Source organism: Paramormyrops kingsleyae, chromosome 13 (assembly GCF_048594095.1).
Source record: "Paramormyrops kingsleyae isolate MSU_618 chromosome 13, PKINGS_0.4, whole genome shotgun sequence".
NCBI lineage: Eukaryota > Metazoa > Chordata > Actinopteri > Osteoglossiformes > Mormyridae > Paramormyrops > Paramormyrops kingsleyae.
The window spans coordinates 22,486,340-22,510,883 of NC_132809.1; the positions used below are offsets into that span (position 1 = coordinate 22,486,340).

The 24,544-nt window shown below is 47.8% G+C and overlaps 1 protein-coding gene across 2 annotated transcripts; it reads right to left on the reverse strand.

The window, feature by feature from the left end:
- Nucleotides 1–19: 19 nt before the first annotated feature.
- On the reverse strand, nt 20–24,281 carry LOC111845731 (uncharacterized). Of its 2 annotated transcripts, XM_023815356.2 has the most exons (6): nt 24,089–24,281; nt 7,836–7,899; nt 4,995–6,371; nt 4,115–4,306; nt 3,742–3,916; nt 20–2,351 (listed from the first exon to the last, which is right to left on the reverse strand). In XM_023815356.2, the coding sequence occupies exons 2-6, from the start codon at nt 7,878–7,880 to the stop codon at nt 2,173–2,175; spliced, it is 1,968 nt and encodes a 655-aa protein (XP_023671124.1). In that variant the 5' UTR covers nt 7,881–7,899; nt 24,089–24,281; the 3' UTR covers nt 20–2,172. The 2 variants fall into 2 exon arrangements, with proteins under 2 accessions (XP_023671124.1, XP_023671125.1); XM_023815357.2 differs by lacking the exon at nt 7,836–7,899.
- Nucleotides 24,282–24,544: the final 263 nt, after the last annotated feature.

Below are 24,544 nucleotides of genomic sequence, written 5' to 3' on the forward strand. Positions count from 1 at the left end.
CTCATCAAACAACACAGTGTTGAAAGGCAAATAAATGTATTATTTACAGTGTTGTCAGGTTCACAACGTGGTACAAGTAACTATTCGTAGTATATTCACATCACTGTGCAACAGAACTGTCACAAGTCCGACTTGGTGTTCAACAGTGCTGGCCCAGAAGTATGGGGGGTGGGGGGTGGATTCTGACTGGCAGGCGTACAGAATATAAAAAAGGGCAGGGGTGTGATGATAATTTGACTTCTTGCCCCCTTGACGCATAGGCTGGAACCAGGAGGAGCAGCCTGGATGGGGACTGGCTGTTTTTGCAGTTAGCTTTTGGCTGGGGGGGGGGGTCCCTGGCTGGAGCAGGAACCCCTCAGAGAGGAGCAGGGCCTTCAGTAGTGTTCACAGGTAAACAGCACAGCCGTAATCTGTCTTGTTTTTTAATATACACAACTCAACCGGACTGGCAGAACTCTTTGGTTAGTTGTATACATGCGTAAAGAGCCACCTGTGATGAGAGGGTCTCATTCTCCCAGTGTGAGCAGACACAGTGCAGCTAACAGCCTTTGGCATGAGCTCTGCAGCAGTCAGGTTTCTTTGGTCCGCGGGGGCCAGCCGGCCTTACGGCCAGGCCCCGGAGCTGAGGTAACGCTTGGTGACAGGACGCAGCGACCGGAGGTGTCAGTGGTGTGTGACAGCAGGCAGAGCAGCCAGTGCCCAAGGCGAGTTTCCACAAGCTTCATATAATGACATCATTTACATTCCAGATCCGGGGGACCACGGTATATGAGAAAACAGGAGCTGGAGAGTTAGAATCACCTCAGTCACGCTGTGATGTTCAGACACTGGCAGAATGGGGTGGGTGGGTTGTCACAACCCCTCAGATGAGCAGTTAGCAGGCTGCATCACGATGAGCAGAAGAATCTTAATCTGCTTCACTTGGGGGGTGGCTGTGAGCTCCACGCCCTTACTCAGCTAGGGCCCCCTCAGTGCTGAGAGAAGGGACGCTCCTTATAAGTATTTATCCGTATGGTTAGCCTCGAACAGACGTTTGCTTGGCAAACTGCCATTCACAGTCGAAACACAAATATTCCTTAACATGTCCTTCTGGTACGTGCAAAACTTTCTCCTTTTTGGTATTAGAGGTTATTACAAACATTACAATCAAACTTCAACTGAAAATCCAGGTGGGAAGAGAGAGAGAAAAAAAAAAAGCGCCCCCCCCCATCTGTATTCTTGAAATTATCAGGGACGTCAGATACTGACAGGATCCAAACAGTAGGAATGGAGATAGATTTCACAACTGAGTACCTCCAACTATTAACGGCACAACTCAAACATTAAAGCATCTAATAATCTCCGGAACTGTGGAACACGAGCCTCCATGCAGCAACGTGTCGGTCGAGTGTGGGGACACCAGCCTCTGTGCATGGGAAGCCGGTCCGTTTTCTCCCAATCAGACGTGCTTCCATCTGGGGGATTAAGCTAACGGGCTCACGGGCTAACAGGGCTCACACGCTCACCCACAAACGTGGCTTCAGTCACACTTTTGACGTGTGCAGAACCGCTATCCTGAGCGGCAGCGATGGATGGAGGTGTGCAATATGATGACAGGAGGACAGGGAGGATCACCGATTCTATGAGAAAGTGCAGCTTATTCAGCAGGACCTCATAAATGCTCCAGGCACCAACAAATTATGGAGCCCTAAAGGGGGGGGGGAGGTTACCCATGACTCAGTAGTGGCCCCCTATTCCCACATCAGCAGCAGGTTCTTAGCCATTAGCAGTCATTGGGGGTGGGGGGGATGGGGGAGTCAAGCTCCGTGGATAAACTAACTTCACGTTGAGTTCACCACTCCTGCTCCATCTACGAAGCTTCTAGCACCTAGGTACACCCCCTGCCCCATTTCACAAGCTTGGCTCTTCCTGGTGACTGCTTAACACACAGAAGAAAGGAGGAGGAAAAAGAGAGAGAAAAGAAACTTCTCTGCTGGGCCAAATGAGACGAGTTCAGCCTTGCCGGAAGAGCATGTGAGATTCCCCCAAGCTGGAAACTCCTTCCCTGTTCCGCAAGTCATTTGAGTCGAGGACGTTCTCACGTTCATCTCCTGCGGCTTCCCAGCTCGCCCGGTGACCGCTGCCGCCACGCAGCCCTGACGCGGACTGCCAGCGCCCTCCCCGCTGGCCGGCTCACACGGTGCCATAGTGCTCGCCCTCCTTACTGAACGAGTAGTAGTCCATGTCGCGCAGGTGCTCCTCAGACAGCTTGCTGACGGCTGGGCCGCTGTGGCTCTCCAGGGTCTCCCTCTCAGGGAAGTCAAAATTCTCCTCCTCGTAGTCGTCCTGGGCGTCCATGTCAGGGAGGGGATCTGAGGGACGACATCGCAGCGTTTGGCTGTGAGCCTCGCAGGCTGCAGTAAGCCCCCCCCCCCAGCACTCATACACTCCCCAAGGTGAGTCTGACCTGTTTGCTTCACTGTTCTATCCCCAAAGTTGCTACAGTCTGTCTGGCACCTTTATACAGCGTGATCATCTTTACTGAAGTAATATTATATAATACCTCTGGGCTGTATGTATGCTTTTTTGCTCAGAAGTGCTTCTAGAACATTTTATTATAATATTCCACTGAAAAATAAGAGTATTATGTTTATCTGGTAAAACAACTACTTTCAAGACAGATAGTATCCCAAGTTGGCCAAGTATGTACATGAAGATTGAAATGACATGTATTTCAATAAATACCTTATATGATCTGCTGTTGGGACATTAGTAAGGCTACAAAAGTCACACCCATTTCCAGATTAAGGAATATGATGATAGAATTGAATCACCTATCCATCCATTTTCTGTAACCGCTTGTCCTACTCAGAGGGAGGGTCCAGAGCCGATCTCGGAGGCCACGGGTGCAAGGCGGGGAACAACCCAGGATGGGGCGCCAGACCATCGCAAGGCACACTCACACACACCATTCACTCACACATGCATATCTATGGGCAATCCAGCAACTTCGATAAACCTCAGCATGTTTTTGGACTGTGGGGGGAAACTGGAGTCCCCAGAAGAAACCCCACAGCGACATAAGGAGAGCATGCAAACAGCAAACACAGACACCACTGGCAGGGACTCAAATCCTGGTCCCAGAGGTAACCACTGCCACCACCGGGCCAAGGGTACTAACCACTGCCACCACCGGGCCAAGGGTGCTAACCACTGCCACCACCGGGCCAAGGGTACTAACCACTGCCACCTCCGGGCCGACGGTGCTAAGCACTGCCACCACTGGGCCAAGAGTGCTAACCACTGCCACCACCACGCCACTCCAGAACTAAATCACTTCATGTTAAATACTAAAATGTTCAGATATGAACTCTGGTCCCCCAGGGGTCCATTCCAGAAAGCTAAGGAACCATCTGAAGAACAGGAGAATCTGTCTGAACAAGTCAACCTTCTGTTCCTCAGTAAGAAACTGTAATACAGATTCAGGTGAGTCATACATAAAATACATTGTGTATAGAAAGGGTGTTAGGGAGCGGATATTTGGTTACAGCCCGGGGGAGCAAGTTCAGAAGATTCTCCTGCTCTAATTACTGTACCTGGAGAGAAGCAGCAGGATACATTTAACCTAGACAATGAGTTTATTAGATAATTAGACGGTTCAGGGGCCTACTGGGACTGAATCTGTACTCTCCCTCCAGGACATACTGGACAGTCCTGGGTTCTGAGTTCTGGGAGCAGCTGCCCAGCAGCACCAGCACGTACCTTGGCCCTCTGGAGAAGCGTCCATGATGCCATGTTTGACTTTCATATGCCTGCTGAGGTTCCCCTTCAGGTTGAACTTGCTGGAGCAGTAGGGGCATTTGAAGGGCTTGCTGCCTGCATGGAGATGCATGTGGCCTAGTAGGTTGTACATGCGGTTGAAGGACTTTGCGCAGACCTGTGGGGCCACAACAGCAGCTCAAATCCAGGCTGCCTTACATGCCTTCAATGACCAGTTCAAATTACTCACCCAAAAAAGGCACAAGAGGACGTATAGACTTTCTTAAGATGGAATATTACAAACATTCAATCCAAAACACAGGGCTGCCACTAGATGGCTGCCCAGAGCTAAATCATGTATCGAGGGTCCCACCACCTTGCACTTAAAGGGCTTGACAGGCAGGTGGACGATCATGTGGGTCTTGAGCGTCTGCTTCTGGACGAAGGTCTTGAAGCAGACGTGGCACTGGTAGGGCCGCACGCTGGTGTGGATCAGCATGTGCCTCTTCAGGTTGGCGGAGAGCGTGAACTCGCGCGAGCACACGTCACATCGGAACTCTTTCATCCCCTGAGGAAGGAGACGAGACACAGAGACTAAACACACAGGCCGTTAAGTGATTCTGTACCAGGAGGGGGAGCCGCTGTGCCCTACAGCAAGGTACTGATGTTGATCCAGTGGATCCATGCAGCTGTATAAACCGGGAGTACTAAATAGGTCTACGTAAATACGTAAAATACACAATTTAAAAAAATATAACTATACATCTTAATACAAATCACCCTAATACAAAATTTGAACACATACACGTTTCCAGAATGCAACTCATATAAACTGCTCTGCAAAGTAAAACCCGCCGGCAAAAGTAATTGACATGACTCGATGGTGTAGGCAGTAAGCATCTTGCTACATCTAAAATGCACGAAGCACAGAGTGCAGGATCACGCCCCACACTGGTACTCTTAAGGAGCAGGAGATGGGTTGGCTTCTCTCCTCAGCAGCCTGTCACTGTAGCCCCACCTAGTGTTCGACTGGAAGGTTACAGGCATCAGCCAGGGAACGGAGCATGAGGACGAATGACGGTGGTCGCTAACCACAAACAAGGAACCGAGATATTCACCCAGCCGGGGCACAACATGCACATGTGGTCTGTGGGCTCAGATGCCGCACGGACTTCCACCCTGTCGTGCCATGTCCCGCATCTTTGGGTGGTCGTCCCGCCCCTCCCCACTGCCCCCTCCCCCCGGCAGGCCCATACCTTGTGCGTGAGTGCGTGTTGCTTGAGGTGGTGCACCTGGGCGAACTCCATGCCGCACTCGTGGCAGCCGAAGGGCCGGGCGTTCTGGTGCTTGGCCAGGTGGCTCTGCAGCTGGCTGCGGTAGGCAAAGGCCCTCCGGCAGTGCGGGCACTGGTGGGCAGCGGCCTCCTGGTGGGCGGCCCGGTGCCGCTTCAGGTGGGCGTGACTGGGCAGTTCCAGGCCGCACTCGGGGCAGACGTGGCGCCGGCCGCCGCCGTGCTTGGCCTCATGCGCCCGCAGCTCGCTGGGGTAAGCGAAGCCGCGCGCGCAGTAGCGGCAGCTGTATGGCTTGATGTCGCTGTGCTGCAGCATGTGACGCTTCAGGTGGCTGGTCTGGGTGAAGGCCCTCTGGCAGACGGCGCAGCGGTGCGGCCGCGCACCCTGGTGCGTCAGCAGGTGAGTCTGCAGGTGGCTCGGCTGCTTGAAGAGCTTGCCGCAGTGCGGGCAGCCGTGTGGCTTGACGCCGTTGTGGCCCAGGATGTGCGTCACCAGGTTGTACTTGGAGGTGTAGGACTTGTCGCACAGCCGGCACTTCCAGCGCCGGAGACCCTCGCCCACATCCACGCAGTACGACTCGTCGATCTGCACGTTCACATCTAGCCGGTCCATCTGGGGGCGCCGTGCCCGCTGGCCCTCGGCATCTTCCGCCTCGGCCCAGGTTGCCTCCCGTCCAGCCTCCTCCAAGCCCCCTGGGGTGGCAGCCTCATAGCCTACCTCCCCAGCCTCGAAGTAGTGGCTCGTTCTGGGGCTGTCCGCCTCCTCGCCCGGCTTGGGGGGGCTCTTGGGGCCCCCTTCAGTGTGCTCCGCCTCTGGCTCCTCACCCACCTTCTGCCTTCTCACCTCCCTCTGGCAGTCAGGGCAGCAGTTTCCGGGTGGCTCCTCCTTGGGGGTGACTCGGTAGGTGCTGGGGTCCACCAGCCGCACGCCCTCCCGAGGGACGTGGCCGCCAGGCACGTGCTCGCAGGAGGGTGAGGCATCCTCCACTGCCTCGTCCTTCACCTGAGTTACCACCTTAGGGGCCCCATCTGCGGGCCCTGTCAACTTGGCCCCGGCCTTCGTGCAGGATGTCCCTGGCCCGCTCCCTTCCTCCACCAGGTAGTCCCCGTTGGCCCCAATGAGTTGCTCACTGCACTCGAACCCGGTGCCCTCCTTTGCCTCGCCCGTGTAGAAGCCATTCGGTGCAATGGTGGCGCCGAACACATCGTTCTGGGAGATGAGGCCTAGTACGGCGGCCTGGGCCAGCGACAGCACCACCACTGGGTCCGTCTGCGTGGCTGCGTCCACCTGGCCGTCCATCGCCTCAGCACAGCATCGCACCTGCTGCCCTTTCTCTTCCTCCTGCAGAAACAGACACGTCGTCAGGACCGGCTCGCTCGTGACCCCCCAAACAAGCTTCAGAAACACCCACCAGGAATGCCACATTCCTCCAGCCAGGCCGTCCTACAGGAACCAACAAGTGTTTTTCTAAAATCACAGACACTGGTGAATGTGCATCTGTTGCCCATATACTTACAGCCCCCTCTGCTGGCCTAATAATAAAGAAAAAAAAACTACTCTACAGCCCCCCCACATGCTAAACATCTCAATCTCGCGTGAATTTTCTCTTCCGGGACAGGCAGCTCGTCTGCTCCAGCCCAGCTCCAAAATCATAATTAACAGAGGGGCTGTCACTTCCCCCAGCGGCGGGGGGAGCAGACAGCGTGACAGCGCCTGACACCTATCACCCCTGAAGAAGGGGCTGAGCTGCCAGACACCGGACTGGGGTCTTTCAGCTGGGAGTCGCATGGCCGCCACACTCGTGCTGAGAGGGAGAGTGCAGGGCTAGAGAAGGGCCCGCTGGAGAGCCGGCTGGACTCCGACCCTGTGACACCGATCTCTGAAGGCCCAGAGAGGCCACAAGAGCACCCAGTTACCCCTGGCTGACACAAACTGTACGTACGCAAAGACTTTTGGGAGAAATCGAGGAGACAGCTGAGTCAAAGGACAGAGACTGCAGCTAAACATGGTGAGGCAGACACTGGTGCACAGGAGACTTGGGTGGGAGAGTCACAGACAGACAGAATGGCTGACTGACGGACTGACTGACTGACGGGACCAGCATTCCTAGATACTTCATATCATTCATGAGTGAATTTAACAGACACGGAATGACTGAGCGAAAGGAAAAAAAAAAGGAGAGAGAGAAAGGAAAGGGAGGCAGAGGGGGCAGGGAGGGAAAGAGAGGAGGGAGGGAAGGAGAGAGAGAGAGAGCAAGAGAGAGCAAAAGCATGTGAGCGAGTGAGAGACCGAGAGAGAAAGGAAGAAGGAGGGGGCAGGGAGGGTGAGAGGGGAGGGGAGGGAGGAAGGGAGAGAGAGAGAGAGAGAGAAAGAGAAAAACAGCAACAAAATGAAAGGCGGATAAAATGAAAAGACCAAAAGATAAATGGCAAAAAATACAGAGAAAAGGGTGACGGAAAGTGGGAAGAGGTAAAATTCTCAAAAGGAAAGACAAAAAAAATTAGACTAATGTTACGAGAGCAAATAAAAATGTCCAAAAGAAAGCAAAAGATCTGACAAAGGAGCAGAGAGAGAAACAGCACGTGAAAGTAGCCACAGTCACATCAGGAACAGACCCAGCGCAGCCCGCAGCCTCTTCACTCCCCGTGCAAAGAGAGGGAGAGCAAGCGAGGGTGAGAGGGAGAGAGAGCGCGAGAGAGAGAGCGTGCGCCGGCCCTTTAAGCAGGCAGGCGGGCGGGCAGCCGGCATCCTCGCACCTGGAAGAGAGCGGTAAACACAGCTACGGCCAAAGCAGCGCAAACTCACCACGCTGTCTCTGCTGCCCTGTTTCAGGTGTTTCAGGGATATCATCCTTCAGGAGAAATGGGCACTGCAAAAAAATCCAGCCCCTATTTATGTCAGTGGGTGAGGGGGGGAAGGGGGCGGTCCAAATAGCCCCGCCTCCCCCTACTGCTGCCGTTATCACTACTGACTGCACCGCTCCTTTCACACACAAAGTCTACGATCAAGCCCCCCCCCCCCCCCACACACACACACACACACAGCCCAGTATCACTCAATACATCACTCCCAGTGCGTGTGTGTTCCTCTCTCTCTCTCTCACACACACACACACACACACACACACACAGTGCATTACTTCCCCACACAGACACACACACACACACACACACACACACACACACAGTGCATTACTTCCCCACACAGACACACACACACACACACACACACAGTGCATTACTTCCCCACACAGACACAGACCCCAGTCGCATGTACAATCCCATGTCCCCTACCACACATGCACTTCAGTCAAATTTTTCCTCTCATAGGGGTTCTGGACGTGTGGCTGGAAAGTTGGGACGACCCCTCCCTGGGCACCCCCCCCCCCCCGATGCACACGCTGACAGCGAAGGCAACATAACTTCATAAGTTTGAGGGAGCTGGTGTGCAGGCTGAAGGTGTCTTCCAGCCCGTGGATGGACATGCACCCGTCTGCCGGCCAGCCTGGCCCAGCTAGAGGGGGGGGCGAGCAAGCCTCACACTGGGAATGAGTGACAAAGGAAAACAGTGTAGAGAGAGAGAGAGAGAGAGAGAGAGAGAGAGAGAGCGCAAAAGGGAGGGAGAGAAATGAGGGGGAGGGAAGAGAGAATGCAGCAGAAAAGGAGGAAGAGAGGAAGGGAGAGAATGGGGGAGGGAGAGTGAACACAAGAAAGGAGGAGGTCAGAAAGGAAGAAGAGGAGAGGGAGGGAGAGAAAGAAAGAAGGGGGAGAGAGATAGGGCTGGGGGAGGGGAAAAAGGATGGAGGGAAGTGAGCAAGAAAGAATGTACTGAAAGAGAGAAAGGGGAGGGCAGGCAAAAGCAGGGGGAGAGAGGGAGAGATGGGAGGGGGACATGGTGGAGTGAGAAAAGAGAAGCGTCTATGACCGGGGGGGGGGGGGGGGTGGGGGGTGGAGAGAGAGAAAGAGAGGGAGGCATAGAGAGAGATGGAGAGATGGGGGGGGGGGCAGGCAGAGAGACAGAGGGAGAGAGAAACAGGAAAAACAGCCATGGAGAAATGAAGCAGTGAAGGACGCCGTGTCCACACAGCAGGACCCTCGGTCATCAGTGGCCCCCCCCCCAGCCAGCGACCCCCCAGCTGGGCACGCAGGGGCATACACCCCCAGCAGTCACCGCAGAACACCTTCAGTCTTACGGTGGGTGGGTGGAGGTGCGATGCTAAATGAGTAAACAATGTGAGCAGGACGGGTGGGGGGGGCGGGGGGGAGGGGGGAGTAATATCAGGAAGATGGGGGAAAGAAAACAAAAAGTGGAGAGATAGCAGAGGATGAAATAACGGCAAAGAGAGGAACTAAATCAACAAGAGGCCAGAGAGAGGGAGAGAGAGGGAGAGAGAGGGAGAGAGGAGCCCTGTGTGGGAAAGACAGGAGTATGCAAAAACAAAATGGGGCGGCTGGGTGAGAAGCTACACAACTCTCACACTTACACCTCCCACCCCAGTGAGCCCCAGACACGGCCGGGCAGGAGTACTCACCAGGTACTCAGGGGAGCATGCCCGAGTGTGGTCCCTGCAAACCCCAGCCCGCCGCGGTCCAGCGGACATGAGCGGCTCAGTGCGCCGTGAGAATGCGGGCATGACAACACAGGCACGTGATGGAGGTGATAAGAGTAATTCAGGGACATCGTTAGTTTAAACACACACCCCCAGCACCTAACACAGCCGTGACGCCACCCTGCAGGGGCACCGGCAGGAACCCAGTTGGCTGGGCTCCGGCATGCTGTGGTCCATTGGGCCCGAGGGCTCCAGGGACAATTAGAAGCAATAACTGGCCTGATTACGCGGCCACCCCCCGCAGGGCACGAGGGAAGGAGGAGAGAAAACACAGCGGCTTCACCATGCGGGCAGACAGGCCGCACAGGGTTCAAACGCCTGCTCTATCACGTGAGCCCCGCTGAAGGCCTCACCCTTCACACGACCCCGCCAGGTGCGGCCCCCGCTCAACCGGCAAGACCAGTGGATGCTGAAATGAAACCGAAATCAGACGAGGCAGACAAACGGTTTGAATGGCCTATAGAAACACCCATGTGAGCCTCACACCCGCGGACAGGCACGGACTGACGGGCCCGCCACCCTAAATAAAAGATAACCCCTCTCCATTCAGTGAAGGGGGTCCCAAATTGGCAGGCGGATTATTGGGAGCAAGACGCCCACGGTGGCAGGGGGGAAAACCCACTAAGAGAGAGCAAGAGGAAGGGAGAGAGCATAAAGAGAGAGATAGACGAGGGAGGAGAGGAGCATAGAGCGGGGGGGGCAGGAACTGAGGCAGTGCTGTGAGAGAAATGAGAGATGGGGGGGTGAAGGAGGAATGGCGGTGCAAGAAAAGAATGAGAGAAGGAAGGAACCAGGGATGGACAGTGAGTGAGAGCCCAGAAGGGACACAAGGAGCACCGTGAGAAAAAGAAAGACACGGCAGAGAGGAGTGATGTGCATGTGGGAGAGCGTGGCAACGGCGGGCGTTTAACTCAGCCGCCGTCGTGGATCCTTCACAATTACCACCAGCTGAAGCTTCAGCCGGGACCAGCAAGACGGCGGCGCGCCTGCAGCCTGACACAGCGCGCAGTGCCGATCAGAGGCAGGCCTGCCTCCATGCACAGCGCGCCGAGCACATCCCCCGCTGGGACCCCGTCGAACCAACAGGCAGACGCCGGCTCCCGGCACCAAGAGCTCTGACCACTTTAACACCGTCAGCGTTTGATCCCCTTCTAAAAATACTCCGTTTGTCAGGGGAAATACATTTCAAGCCAATCGTATGACAAAGTAGGCAGATGTGTGTGTAGCAGGGAAAGGCCTTGCTCACTTACACGCGAAGGCAGGGGCGGCCCGCGATTGTTCATCACGCGACAGCACGCACTCACCAGTCAGAATGTTGTACTGCCGCGTCCCACCGGTCGGCGTCACAGCTACCAAACTCCTCCTGCACCTCACGATATAGCCGTTCCTCCCCGTTCCAGCCCCCCCCCTCAATCAGCTGACCTTGAGGTGCAGCGCACCACGATTGCGACTTCCTTATGAACTCAAAGGCCCATATTCTGTGGTGTAACCTTTACACTCAGTGTGAGTAATGTCTCATTGTTGTGCTTCGATCTTAAATCGCCCATCAGGATGACAGAGGGTTTATTAGTAATGGTGGCGCTTCACAAGCTCCGCCCCCAGTGCAGCGTCACGCTCAAGCACTAGGCAGCGCATTTTGTACACAAACTCCCTCCATCTACAGCCCCTCACCTGGGCTTGGCATCCAGGCGAACCACCCCCACACACACCCCCACACCTCGCAGGCCCTCTGCACAATACGGGGTCTAGGGAAGGACCCGGAACGATTCAGAATCCCCACAAACAGTGGTTCCATCCTCCACCCTACGTCCCAGTTATGAATTTTAGTCCCAATCACTTTCTTTTAACCCTAACCCAATCACTTTCCCCACCAAGTTTCATTCTCTTAAATAAAAATCCTTTGTCTCTCTTCCTTTGTACCCTCCTCCTGTTTCCATGGTTACTCCCCTCTCTGCTCCATCTATCTCTCCCTCCCTCCGTTTCCCTCTCTGCCTCTCTCACTCCGTTCTTATCTTTCTCATTTGGCTTTCATCTCTGCCTTCCTTCCTGCTGCTCTATCCCAGGCCCTCCCCTCCCCAGCTTTTATCTCCCCCACTTTCATGTCCTTCACCTCTCTTTCCCCTTCAAGCTGCCATTCCATCACACTGTTTCTTGCTTTACTTCCCCAAAGAAAGTTTCTCTCTCTGCCCCATACAGCCAGTATCCCCCAAAGACTCCCATCCCTGACCCAGAGACCACTGATGCTGGAGCCTTCCAGCAATACGATGGCGTTCCTTATGATGCCATTTAACCCAATTCTGAAGCACGACAACAGGCTTGCAAAATATTACGGGATGACAAATATTTGCAGATATGGTTCCATTTATGCAGTAAATTCAATGCCTCAGCATCAATACTGGGAGTTCAATGATTTCCATCTATGGATCAAGGTACTGTTACAGCCCTAACTTTTAATAGTGGCCACAAGAACAAGGCAGTCACCTTCTTGTCTCATATTTGAGTTCCTCCCATTTAGGACCGGCTGTCCCAGCAAAGGTGGGGACAGAGGTGATGGGAAGAGCTTGTCAGACCAGCCCTGGCCATGAGTGACTTAGCCGGTGTGATCTTCAGCCCACGAGCACACAGACACCCGTCCATCCAGTGGGAGAGAATACCAGCATCACGGGAGACAGGAGGGAGCTGCTCACGAAGGCCCGGGGGGGGGGGGGGGGGGGGCGCTCCAGCATCGCCACGCGGGAAGCAGGCAGGAAGCGTCCGAGCGCCTGCCTTTCCTCCCCTTTAAAGAGCCACCACTATTCAGAGAGGAGAATAAAAAAAGACCTGAATAGAGGAAGAGAAGAAATGGAGTCCCAGGAGGGGGGTGGGAAAACAATGAGAGAAAGACAGGAGTGAAAAGCAGCCAAAGAGAAAAAAGGAGGGAGGGAGAGAGAGAGAGAGAGAGAGAGAGAGACAGAGCAAAGAGCAGCTAGAAAGGAAGGCGCTGAAAAGGAAAATGGAAAACCGGCATGTTCTGAAAGACTGGCGTGTTTCTGTGGAAATAAATGAGTGGAGGAAAAAAAAAAAAAAAAAACCATGAAAGGAAGCACAACTGACAAGACGAATGGACCGGACCGGCCCTGACTGGATCCGAACGGGTATGCTGGTAATCGATATGGACAGAGGGTCAGACGGTGTCACAGCGGGGCCACCTCTGCAGCCCAAATGCTCTATTCCCAGGTCCTGTAAACACCAGCACTCTGACTGACGCCCATCAGCAACACCTGCTCTTCTTGTCTGGGACCCGTTCAGGTCTGTTTTAAGTGCCGTACTGAACGACGGGCAAGTGAGTGCATGTAGGTCTGGGGACTCTTAGCAAAGCATAAAGGTAATACAGAAAAAAAACAAAAGGGCAACTCGTTTCACCCCGACTCCTGCGTGTGAGCTTGGGGATGGGCGTTATAAAGGAATGACACATCTAACATGCTGCATCACGAAGGCTGAGCGATCCGGCCTGTTTAGCCAATCAAACATGGTATAATTCGACATTTCCAAAGTGGTTCTGTTCTTTAAGCAAAAAATACAAAAAGACTTGAGCACTGCAAGCCAGCAAGCAGGCGCACCAGACAGCGATTACACATGCAATGTATTTTCCTTTTTAAAGAAAACAGGAAAAGGAGCCATTTTCAAACATAAGGGGCGCTGTCACGTCCCCACTCCAGCACTAAGGAGGCCTTAACAGGAACCCAGAAACAGGCGAGGGCGGAGACAGTGAAGGGCAGCTACAGAAACGGCATCAGAGGGCATTCTGGGATACTACTGTTTTTGTCTGAGAGCAGCAGAGCCACCAAGGGCTCACATTCTGAACAAAGGGAAAAAAATAAATAAACACCCCACTGAAATTATTATTCTGTAATTATACAGAATGCGTTACACAGATCTGAATGCAAATTCAAAACTCAATGCAAGCATATAGGAAAACTTACATTCACATCTGTACATCTGCTAATAAAACATCTGTATTTAGGTTCACAAGACTTCAGTCTAAAATGCAACACTTGCAGGAAGTGCCCCATGTATCCTGGGAGGCCTGTGGACACAGACCCTTTCTTCCCATGGAAAAGTTCAACCTAAGGAAGATTCCCTAATACAGCTTATCACAGGAGAAATTATTTATAAACCCAAAAAACAGAGAGAAAAGCCTCCATGCGAGCCTGCTGGTGTGAGAGGATGTTGCTTCTCTGTATCCTGTCCCAAGAGAAGGTTATTTATAAAAACAGCCAACATATTGTTGACCATGACTGACAAAAACAAACCAAGAGTCTCTCCAGAAAACAAGTCTGCAGGGTTTTTTTGTTTCTAAACTGCACTGCAGACAGATGTCGATTGGGATCTGGCACCAAGGAGGCTTGGTGTGGGCTTCGCTATCAAAAGCGACTTCAGTTACCCACACTGGAAGCCTCCCAGTACTCATGGTGCTCCATCATTGCCCGCTTTGCCCTACTGGAAGGCATCATTTCATGGTTGCTGATCTGGTGCTAAACAGCGAAGATGGGATGTGGGGTCCACCGTAATAGGAAATGCTAACCCCCCCCAAAATCTATTCTGACAACAACCTAGCTGTGACGGCAGGCAGTAAGAACCGCCAGAAGCTGGGAGAACAGTCAAAAGACCTCAGGTTCTGGGATGCACCTCATCTGTAGACCTCAAGTGAGCTCACATACTCTGCTCTTATTTTTAGTGAATTCATTATTTTTTATGAAAAACTAGAAAGAAAATATATAACTGCTGTGAGATATATAACAGATATACACTCACCTAAAGGATTATTAGGAACACCATACTAATACGGTGTTTGACCCCCTTTCGCCTTAATTCTACGGGGCATTGATTCAACAAGGTGCTGAAAGCATTCTTTAGAAATGTTGGCCCATATTGATAGGATAGCATCTTGCAGTTGATGGAGATTTGTGGGATGCACATCCAGGGCACGAAGCTCCCGTTCCACCACATCCCAAAGATGCTCTATTGGGTTGAGATCTGGTGACTGTGGGGGCCATTTTAGTACAGTGAACTCATTGTCATGTTCAAGAAACCAATTTGAAATGATTTGAGCTTTGTGACATGGTGCATTATCCTGCTGGAAGTAGCCATCAGAGGATGGGTACATGGTGGTCATAAAGGGATGGACATGGTCAGAAACAATGCTCAGGTAGGCCGTGGCATTTAAACGATGCCCAATTGGCACTAAGGGGCCTAAAGTGTGCCAAGAAAACATCCCCCACACCATTACACCACCACCACCAGCCTGCACAGTGATAACAAGGCATGATGGATCCATGTTCTCATTCTGTTTACGCCAAATTCTGACTCCATTTGAATGTCTCAACAGAAATCGAGACTCATCAGACCAGGCAACATTTTTCCAGTCTTCAACTGTCCAATTTTGGTGAGCTTGTGTAAATTGTAGCCTCTTTTTCCTATTTGTAGTGGAGATGAGTGGTACCCGGTGGGGTCTTCTGCTGTTGTAGCCCATCCGCCTCAAGGTTGTGCGTGTTGTGGCTTCACAAATGCTTTGCTGCATACCTCGGTTGTAACGAGTGGTTATTTCAGTCAAAGTTGCTCTTCTATCAGCTTGAATCAGTCGGCCCATTCTCCTCTGACCTCTAGCATCAACAAGCCATTTTCGCCCACAGGACTGCCACATACTGGATGTTTTTCCCTTTGCACACCATTTTTTGTAAACCCTAGAAATGGTTGTGCGTGAAAGTCCCAGTAACTGAGCAGATTGTGAAATACTCAGACCAGCCCATCTGGCACCAACAACCATGCCACGCTCAAAGTTGCTTAAATCACCTTTCTTTCCCATTCTGACATTCAGTTTGGAGTTCAGGAGATTGTCTTGACCAGGACCACACCCCTAAATGCATTGAAGCAACTGCCATGTGATTGGTTGATTAGATAATTGCATTAATGAGAAATTGAACAGGTGTTCCTAATAATCCTTTAGGTGAGTGTATAACAGACACTGAGAAAGGAAGGGTGACAGGAGTGACAAATATTTGCTTCAGCATTTGAGTGCTTGCTTAGTTGTTTTAATCAGCTGTTGAGTCTATATAAAAGGTTTGATTGTTGTGGCTTTAAAATCATGAGAGTAGGCCTGAATGATTTTGGGAAAATATATAATCACAATATTTCTGACAGATACTGCGATTGTGATTTGATTTGCGATGTAATTTTTTTTTTAAAGCCAAGACTCAGTTCATTATTCGCTGTGTAATAAATATGACTGCAGCATTACCACATTAGATACCATCAAAATATTAACTGGTCTATATTCTAAAGCAAGGGTGACAACTGAAAGATATAAATTGCTACCAATCTGTATTTATTACTTTTTCTAATCCTTGTATACATAACTCGGGTCTTTAGTAACCCAGCATAAAGACCTACATATTTAAACCTCAAGCCATAGGTAACTGTAACTGTGCAAACTTCTATTGAATACCCCATTCCTGAACACTAAGAACAATTTCTAAACAAACTGAACTTTTTGCATCATTATATGATGACGACGGTCATACGATTCGGTGTGGATGCTGTTCCCAGATTATGCCACATACTCTACATACAATTTACTATAAACTGAACGCAAAATAGCTTAAAATGATTGTTTCAAGGTCATTTATTTGCTAAAAAAAAAAAAGTCCCGTGTTAGCAACTGGAACATAACCTGACTGTATTTTTACATGCACATTTTAAATGCTGCTTGACCGCTTTTTTTTTTTAACCATTTCCCCTTACTGCGTTTCCTGAATGTCCCATGTACACAAGGGTTTAATTAGCAGAGAACAATCAAATATAAAACAATTAACATAGTCACAGTTTATGTCATTGTTTAAATTAAGTAATAATAATAAAAATAAAACAAATTCCAGTAAGAAAAGATGACAATATGGATCCAGCAGCTAACGCTGCTTTGACGCCTAAAAATAGAACCTTTCTGTAAACAATCTCTGACCAAGAAATACATAGGTAATTCACTTACAGCTCAGCAGCAGAATCAATATTTTTCTCACCCCAAATGTAATGTCTTCATTGGGTTTCACGTGTTTGCTGTTTGTGGGCGTATACACAGTTGCCTTGGGGCACTTCTGATTGGTGAGCATGACTCGCGCGAGGAGCATGGCACTTCTGATTGGTGAGAATGACTGTCACACATTAGGATGGTATGAATTTGAAAAATAATCACACAACAATGTTAAACCCTGGGTCAGTGCTGCATAATGCATATCCTAAATTGCAGCCTTTGCGATTTGCTAATTGTGCTGTATAAAAATGCTATTTTGATTTTAATTACATAAATCGTTCAGCTGTACATGAGAGTAATAAATCAATGGATTTATATGGAAGGAAGGAGGGATGAATGAAAGCATAAAAGGGTGAAATAGATGATAGTAGGGAGGTTAGCATCAGTTACCACGACAGTTAACGTAGCAGTAATGCTAGCACATACATTCATATTAGCATAATGTTAACATAATAATTAGGACTAATGCTAGCATGAACATTACCATTATCACCGAAACTAGCACGAATGGTAGGATTAGCATTATTGCTAGCATCAGCAGTACCAATACTACAACTATTAACATTAATATTACAGACCATTAGTCCACCACCACTGACCTCTGTCTACAAGCAGTCATCACCATCACAACCCATCAGAACACTATATTGACCATTGGACCACCACTGGACTGCTATTACACCAACATTACTGACTATTAGACCACCATAAGGGCTTCAGATGACAGGCAAAACATTTGGCCGAATGCCAGCTTTTTGCTACTACACGGACGTTTATTTATACCCAATATTTGTTAAGCAGATTAATAGTATTAGTACTAAAACAGAGGCATTCGACATATCCTTATGATTAATAAACGTGTCAGACTTTAAGCTGTAAAAAGTACCGCCACACCACCAACATCTTTTTGCCTTGTTTATCCACAAGATCTCCTCTTTTAAAGAGATATCGTGGCTGCTGAGCTGTTCCTTTCTTCACCGCCACTTCAGTGCAAATCACACTAAAGTATACCAAACATAGTATACCAAAACAGCATGATGTGGTTTGCTCCGCTAACCAAATTTAATAAAGATTACTAAGTTTTGGGTGCCACAAAACGCATCTCATTAATATTTTAGCTGTACTACTAATCTGCTTCCCAAATATTGGGTGTAAATTAATGTCTGTATAGTATCAAAAAGCTGGCGACCGGCCAAATGCTTCGCCTTTGATCTGAAACCCTGGTGATTACCGCGCATGCACCATATAATATCGATATGATATCGCACGGCCATAGCCACAAGAAATCATTTCTGCATGGCGAAAAGATACAAAGCAACAAAATGAATTATACTGTGTATATATAAGCTTTTTATAGGAAAGAAATATATATTTGGATGCAGCCCCTTTAATTACAAATTTTGGTAATACTTTAGAGGGCACAAATGCTGAGTAGTAACTCAGTTACTACTGAAGTACTAGTCATGAACAAACATAGTAGCTACTTAAGAGAAAAGATGCATCATGGTTCATTAATGACGAACAAATGTTCATCTATTTATTCAATTATTTGTTCCTTCAGTACATAGTTTCTACTGTAGCTCAGAAAAGTTTACAGAATTAAGATGTAACAAATACACTAAGTGCTTGAGGTAAAAGATTTCACAATTCATTAATGATCAGAATGTAACCAAGTATGTAAGTAAGAATTATTTTGTTGTTAATTAATAAATATATAATAGCATAATTACATTATTTGTGCCCCCTTCAAGTAAGGCGTAACAGATTACATTAATTTTGTAATTTAATTACTAACGCTGTTACATGTAACTAGTTACCCCAACACTGGTAACTACATATGGTACTATACCTCTAGGTGATGAATCGCTGAAGCCATGCCATGTTTTCACAAGTGTCCCAATGTAGTGCATGTGCCGATTATTATGAACCATTATATTTAACCCAGACTTAAAATTATGGCATTTATGGCAGTCCATTCGTAAGTACAAGCCGGCTGTAAGTATGAGCTATACGTAAGTCGGATGTTCTTAACCCAGGGAGTGCCTGTATAGTGGTTATAGCATTGGGAGTTATGAAGCATCAAAAAGAAAAATACAAGCACATTTCTCTTTAAGGAATGGAATATTTAAGTGGTGAAATGGAGTTTCTAGTGGTGCTTTTCCATTGGCATACAGGAACCAGGCCGTACTCGACCCATACCGCAAAGACACATTAGTTTTGGTGTGGTTCCAACTCGCTTCAATTTTCCACTTAAGGGTTGGCTCAGTAAAGATGTGCCAGGGTTGGCGAGCGCCAAAACCAAAGAGATGTTTAGTTACTGTTCACATGGGGTACATCGTGATTTACTATGTGCTAATTTCCACTCAAAATCAGAAGACTATTAATCCCAGAGGAGATTGCTCACATTACGACTGCACAATGACACACAGACACCAAGACAAGAACAGTGCAGTATTAAAATAGGAATGAAGTTTTTTTTTTTTTTGCCTTTGCAGTTTATGTACAGAAAATTAGAGCAGTTAAATTTTCTAATAAAATAAAAATAAAAAAAATACACTGGCACGTCAGTGAGAATCGCTGTGTTATGTTAGCATCTAATGCTAGCACAATAAGCGCTAGCTTGTGTAAATTTGAATTATAAATCCATTTCGTTCAGCCATTCTCTAGTACTTTTTTTGGGCAATACTATATGTTATTCATTATTAGTAGAATGTGCTCTTTTTTTCCTTGAGATAATCCATGCATATCGAAACAGATCACCGGTATCTCTGTGCATTTTGGCCAATCAGATTGTGATGACAAAGCCAGCTTGGTTTAGTCACGTTTTTGATTTATTCATACTTTCATGTCAGAACAAGTACAGGTCTGGTACGGCTCGCATAATTTACAATGTAGAACAGATTCTTTGCGGTATAGCTCTGGTATGGCTTGGTTCATCACAGCTATACCAGCATGCATCATAGGTGAAAAACTGTAGGAGGAGATTGGTGCTAAAATTTTGGGAAGGAAAAAAAAAGTCAAATATCGACAAAAGGCATTTCCAGAAAAAAAAATTGTGTTTGCTATGCTCATCAAAGTAGAAAGACACTGAGAAGGGATGAAGAAATGACAAATATTTCTGCTTCGCTTCAGCAGCTAAGTGCTTGTTTAGTGCTTATAATCAGCTGTTGAGTCTATATACAAAGTCTGACTGTAGCTTGCAGCTTTAAAACCATGAGTAATAAAATCAATAGATTTATATGGCAGGATGAATGAAAGAATAAAATAGAAAAGAAATAGAGTATAGTAGGAAGGTTAGCATTAGCCATACCATGACCATTAACATTAGCGGTAATGCCAGCACAAACAGTTGTATTAGCATTAGCATAAACATTAACATAAATATTAGCACTTACACTAGTATGAACAAAAACAATATTAGTGCTAATGCTAACATGAATGCTACCTCTAATGCTAGCATGAACGGCAGCATTACAATTAGCAAGCATTAGCAGTACTGTTACTACGACTTAACATTAGCATTACAGATCATTAGACCACCATATGGCCTATTATTACACTACCATTACAAACCATTAGCCCACCAAAAGAAAGAAAAAGAATAGAGAAAAATACTGGTGCATTTATGTTAAGTAACAAAATGTAGCAAACATATTATAGCATTTAAAGCATAGGACTTCTGAAGCATTTAAAAATGAATTTAAGTCAACCGGAGGAAAATAGAGGGACTAAAAAGGGATAGAGGAGGGTTAAAATGGATGAAAGTTGGTTGAATATTTTTGAACTGCACATTGGATGTCTTCAGCAAGTGTAGCGGGTTTATGACAAAGATTGACTGAATGGGAGCAGCTTGAAAAATTCCCATACAAATCTATGGGAAAAATTTGGCAGAAACGGGGATGAAAAACAGGGATGCAGGTGGAATATCAGAAGGAAAAAATACAAGCACACTTCTCATTAATAAGTAGAACATTTGAGAGATAGAAAGGAATTTCTAGGTGAAAAATTGTAGGAGAAGATAGCTTCCAAAATTTTAGGTTGGGGGAAATAAAGTCTAACATGCAAGACATAGTTCCCCAATTCTGGTCCTGGAGAGCCAGTCTGCAACACAGTCTGCAGATTTCCCTGCTCAGACACATCTTAATCAGCTAATTAACTGGAGGTGGATGCAGACTGACACAACAGTGGTCCCTCACATTGGGGTGAGCAACATTTCTCTCTACCATGGTGGACTCTCAGTACAGCTTCCCAAAGCCAAATGCCTGTGACCGTCCTTACAGATAAACCTTCAAACCAACTCAAAGACTTTCCCTGACAAAAAACAAACAAATTAAATGTTAAAGGCAGCAGCATTGTAAAATTATTACAAGGGACCATGAACAGGACTGACGTGCATCACATGTAACCAAAATGTAATCCGTTGGGCATTCAGCCACACGGGAATCCCCAACATTGCACTCTCCAGCCAGGAACAACCCCGCTGTCAATCTCCCACCACAGTACCTCAACCTCACCTACTCCTTACAAGTCAATTTATGACACAATTGCTGACCACTGATTCACTTAGCACCGGCAAAGCGGTCTTTCCCCATGTACTGTAGTGAATGGCTCCTTTCTGTACAGAGGTTACTTCATGTCAGCTCTATGATATTCTACACCGATGACCTTTCCTCAGAACAGCGGCAATGAAAGCCGAAATTTTGCCCATGGCCAAAAGTATGTTTGGCTTTCAATTCCCTAAATGCACAGGAATTATCTGAACGCACTTAAACATACAACAAAACAGACTGTGATCTTCTTGTGACTTTTTCCCCCATTCATTGTGAAAACCAGAACCGCTCAAGCTGTAACTTTCACGCATTTCTGAGTATCTATACCCCACAGGTGCAGTAACAAGCACTCCTGCTAAAAACTGGCACAGCCTTCATCATGACAAACGGCCTCAGACACCAACTCCACACAAGTAAACTGGTTTGACTCATTCTGAATGGTTGAGGCCAGGATGTGATAATATACCTAGTACAACCGCTGGAAAGTCATACCTATAATACACATCGTTCAACCTCAGCATCCACTACATTATCAAAACCATTCCTCATATGCAATTAATTTATACACTAAAGCACAATAAAGGATTCATAGAATAGTGCACATAGCAGCAATCTGAAGGTTATTATTTAATGGAAAACAAATGAAAAACCAAAAGAGATGATGCACACTGAGTCACCAAGAGGCATGATTATGGTTATATCCTGCAAGACACGTAGGGGCTGCTTGACATCCCCAAAGTAAAATAACTCATAAACAAGCAGACACACAACCTGGCAGCCCGAATGCTGGTGTCAAACTGCAAAGGCATGGATGACATTTGTAAAACGCGGACAAGAAGCCTCCAGATATCGCATCATGTCAGCCGCGTCTGCAGTGCTTGCCGACCAAAACTCGATTTTAGTTTTTATGTTCTTCCACTCAGAATGTTTGGCGATGACTTTGTCTCTTCCTACAAATACTATACTACTAAATCACACAATCACTTAATTGTTCCATGATCCTTCACAATTAGCATCAAACTACATGGTTAGTGTTCATTATCAGGAAGATTTGTTCACAGCAAACACACCTTGTAGAGTGTATAACTGAAGTACTCCTCCTCACCAACTTCATACACACCTTTTACACTTGTCAACTCACACCATTCACTCTGTAGGCCTTCAGGTATACACAGAGGTGCACTCACAGTACACTATTCTTAACCATGTCTCATTAAACCAAAACATGTGCAATGCTCAATTAATTAAACCTTGTTAGACCAATGATTCATACAACAGTAAAGCAAACACTTCTATAAACATCTTATTAGATGGCTACATTATACTGGCATTATGAACCACACAGGGACTTTTTTTCTTCCCACAAACACACCATAGTATTTCTGTGCAAACAGTGTCTGTTATATTAACTTTAATACATGACTCCACTGCACAAACTGACAGGCAACAAAACAAACCCTACTGAACCAGCTCAAAACACTCACTTAATGGAAAAGCCATAACTCCTATAATGTAGAAAGCCACAGAGCAACCAGATTAGGTTGTGTGTAGAAAGTTTGATCATTTATACGAATGTGCCAAAACAGGTACAACATGCAAACAGCACTGATAGCAAAATCATGGCAAGCAGAAAGGCTTGCTGTGGCACCATTAGGAGGGCACATACGGCTCCCAAGCTCAAGAGGCGGCCACAGAGAGATGGAGAACAGCACAGGTCTGATGGCTTCATCCGAGAATGAATATACTGCCTTTCAAAGCACAGCCCTCATTGCCATCTGTTTGTGGCATTAGAGGAAGTCAGTGTGAAAAGGCAACATGTCAGCTGTGCTCACTGACCCAGTTCATGTGTGGGTTTAACAGCAGGACTCCCAGGGGCCAAACAGCACAGTCTGTACATAAATGTGCTAAAGAGCTGTTCCCTTGCAAACACATAGGTTCACCTGACTCTTGGGGGGAGGGGGGGGTTAATTGGTGGTCTGCGGTTAAACCATCTGATTGAATGGCATTGCTGACTTATCTCTCAAGTCACTTCCAGAGGCAGGTGAGTCAGCCGAAATACTGCTGTGTGTATTTGAGGATGGTTTCCAGTGGACTGATACACTGACAGATGGATGGAAGCATGGATGGATGGATGGAGCCTGAGGGAACGATCTGAATGGATAAACTAATGAGCCTAACATGGTCACCATCAGAAAAAAAAACCTTTAACCATCGTCATCGACCCAACAGCAAAGGACGAGGGCAAAATCCATTTGGGTAATGAAACTCACACAGTTAAGATCACCAGTGATTTTAAGCATATATCTGAGCCAGGCCAAACGGGGCAGCAGAATATGAAAGATATATATACATACAGTGACAATACAGTAAACTTAGTACTTGTTAAACCAGTTCGCGTTTTACATTAAATTTGCTGAATCCAGCTGCTCTTCTTCCTGGAGACGAAGCGTATTAGTACCTGGTTTGGAGAAAATAGTCTTTGTTCCCATATGCTACACCAGTTATCTTGCTGGCTACTAAATGTGTAATTAACAAACCACCTAGTCCCTAACTAGACGACCAGGTACAAGTAATCCAATGGTCACCCGATTCCTCACATTTGTCGACGATGCAAGTTAGCCCTCTCGCTAACTGCCACCAAGACGTCTCATTTTAAAACAATACCGCAGTGCTTACGCAGGCCGATATTTAACACAGCCGCCACCTCGCATACTATGGTTGTCTAATTAGAAGTAAAGTTAATGACTCTTCGCGTTAGCATTTAGCACAGAGCCGCTTCGGAGCGTAAGCGGCTAACCGCGCTAGCCGGGGATCACCGCCACCTGCTACTCACCGAAGCGCCCTTTAACTCACGCATCCCTGCAGCTTCCCCTACAAGACACCGGAGTGGCTTCCCATCAGCTTCGCGGAGAAGAAGCGACTCTCCGGACACTCGAATGAACCGCCAGCCCTCCGGAGGAGCGAGCTTAAACTTTTTAAAAGGCTTCCATCGACAGAGACTGACTGACTGGCAAGCACTACGTCCTCTAGCGCCTCCCGCTGGCCAATGGCGGTATATGTGCCCGCGCGACCCCGTAAAAACGAGGTTTTACGCCATGTAACAATAAAACCATTTTTTTTGTCTCTGAATGGTTTAGCCGCATAACCTTTAATATTTGAACAGTTAAGCTCAAATAATAAACGCTCAGAAATTTTATTAAGTCATATTTATTTTAATGAAATATATTGCATATATTGCATTTAATCATTGAACTAAAAGGCCCGTTGCTTTAACTATTTGGTATTATTA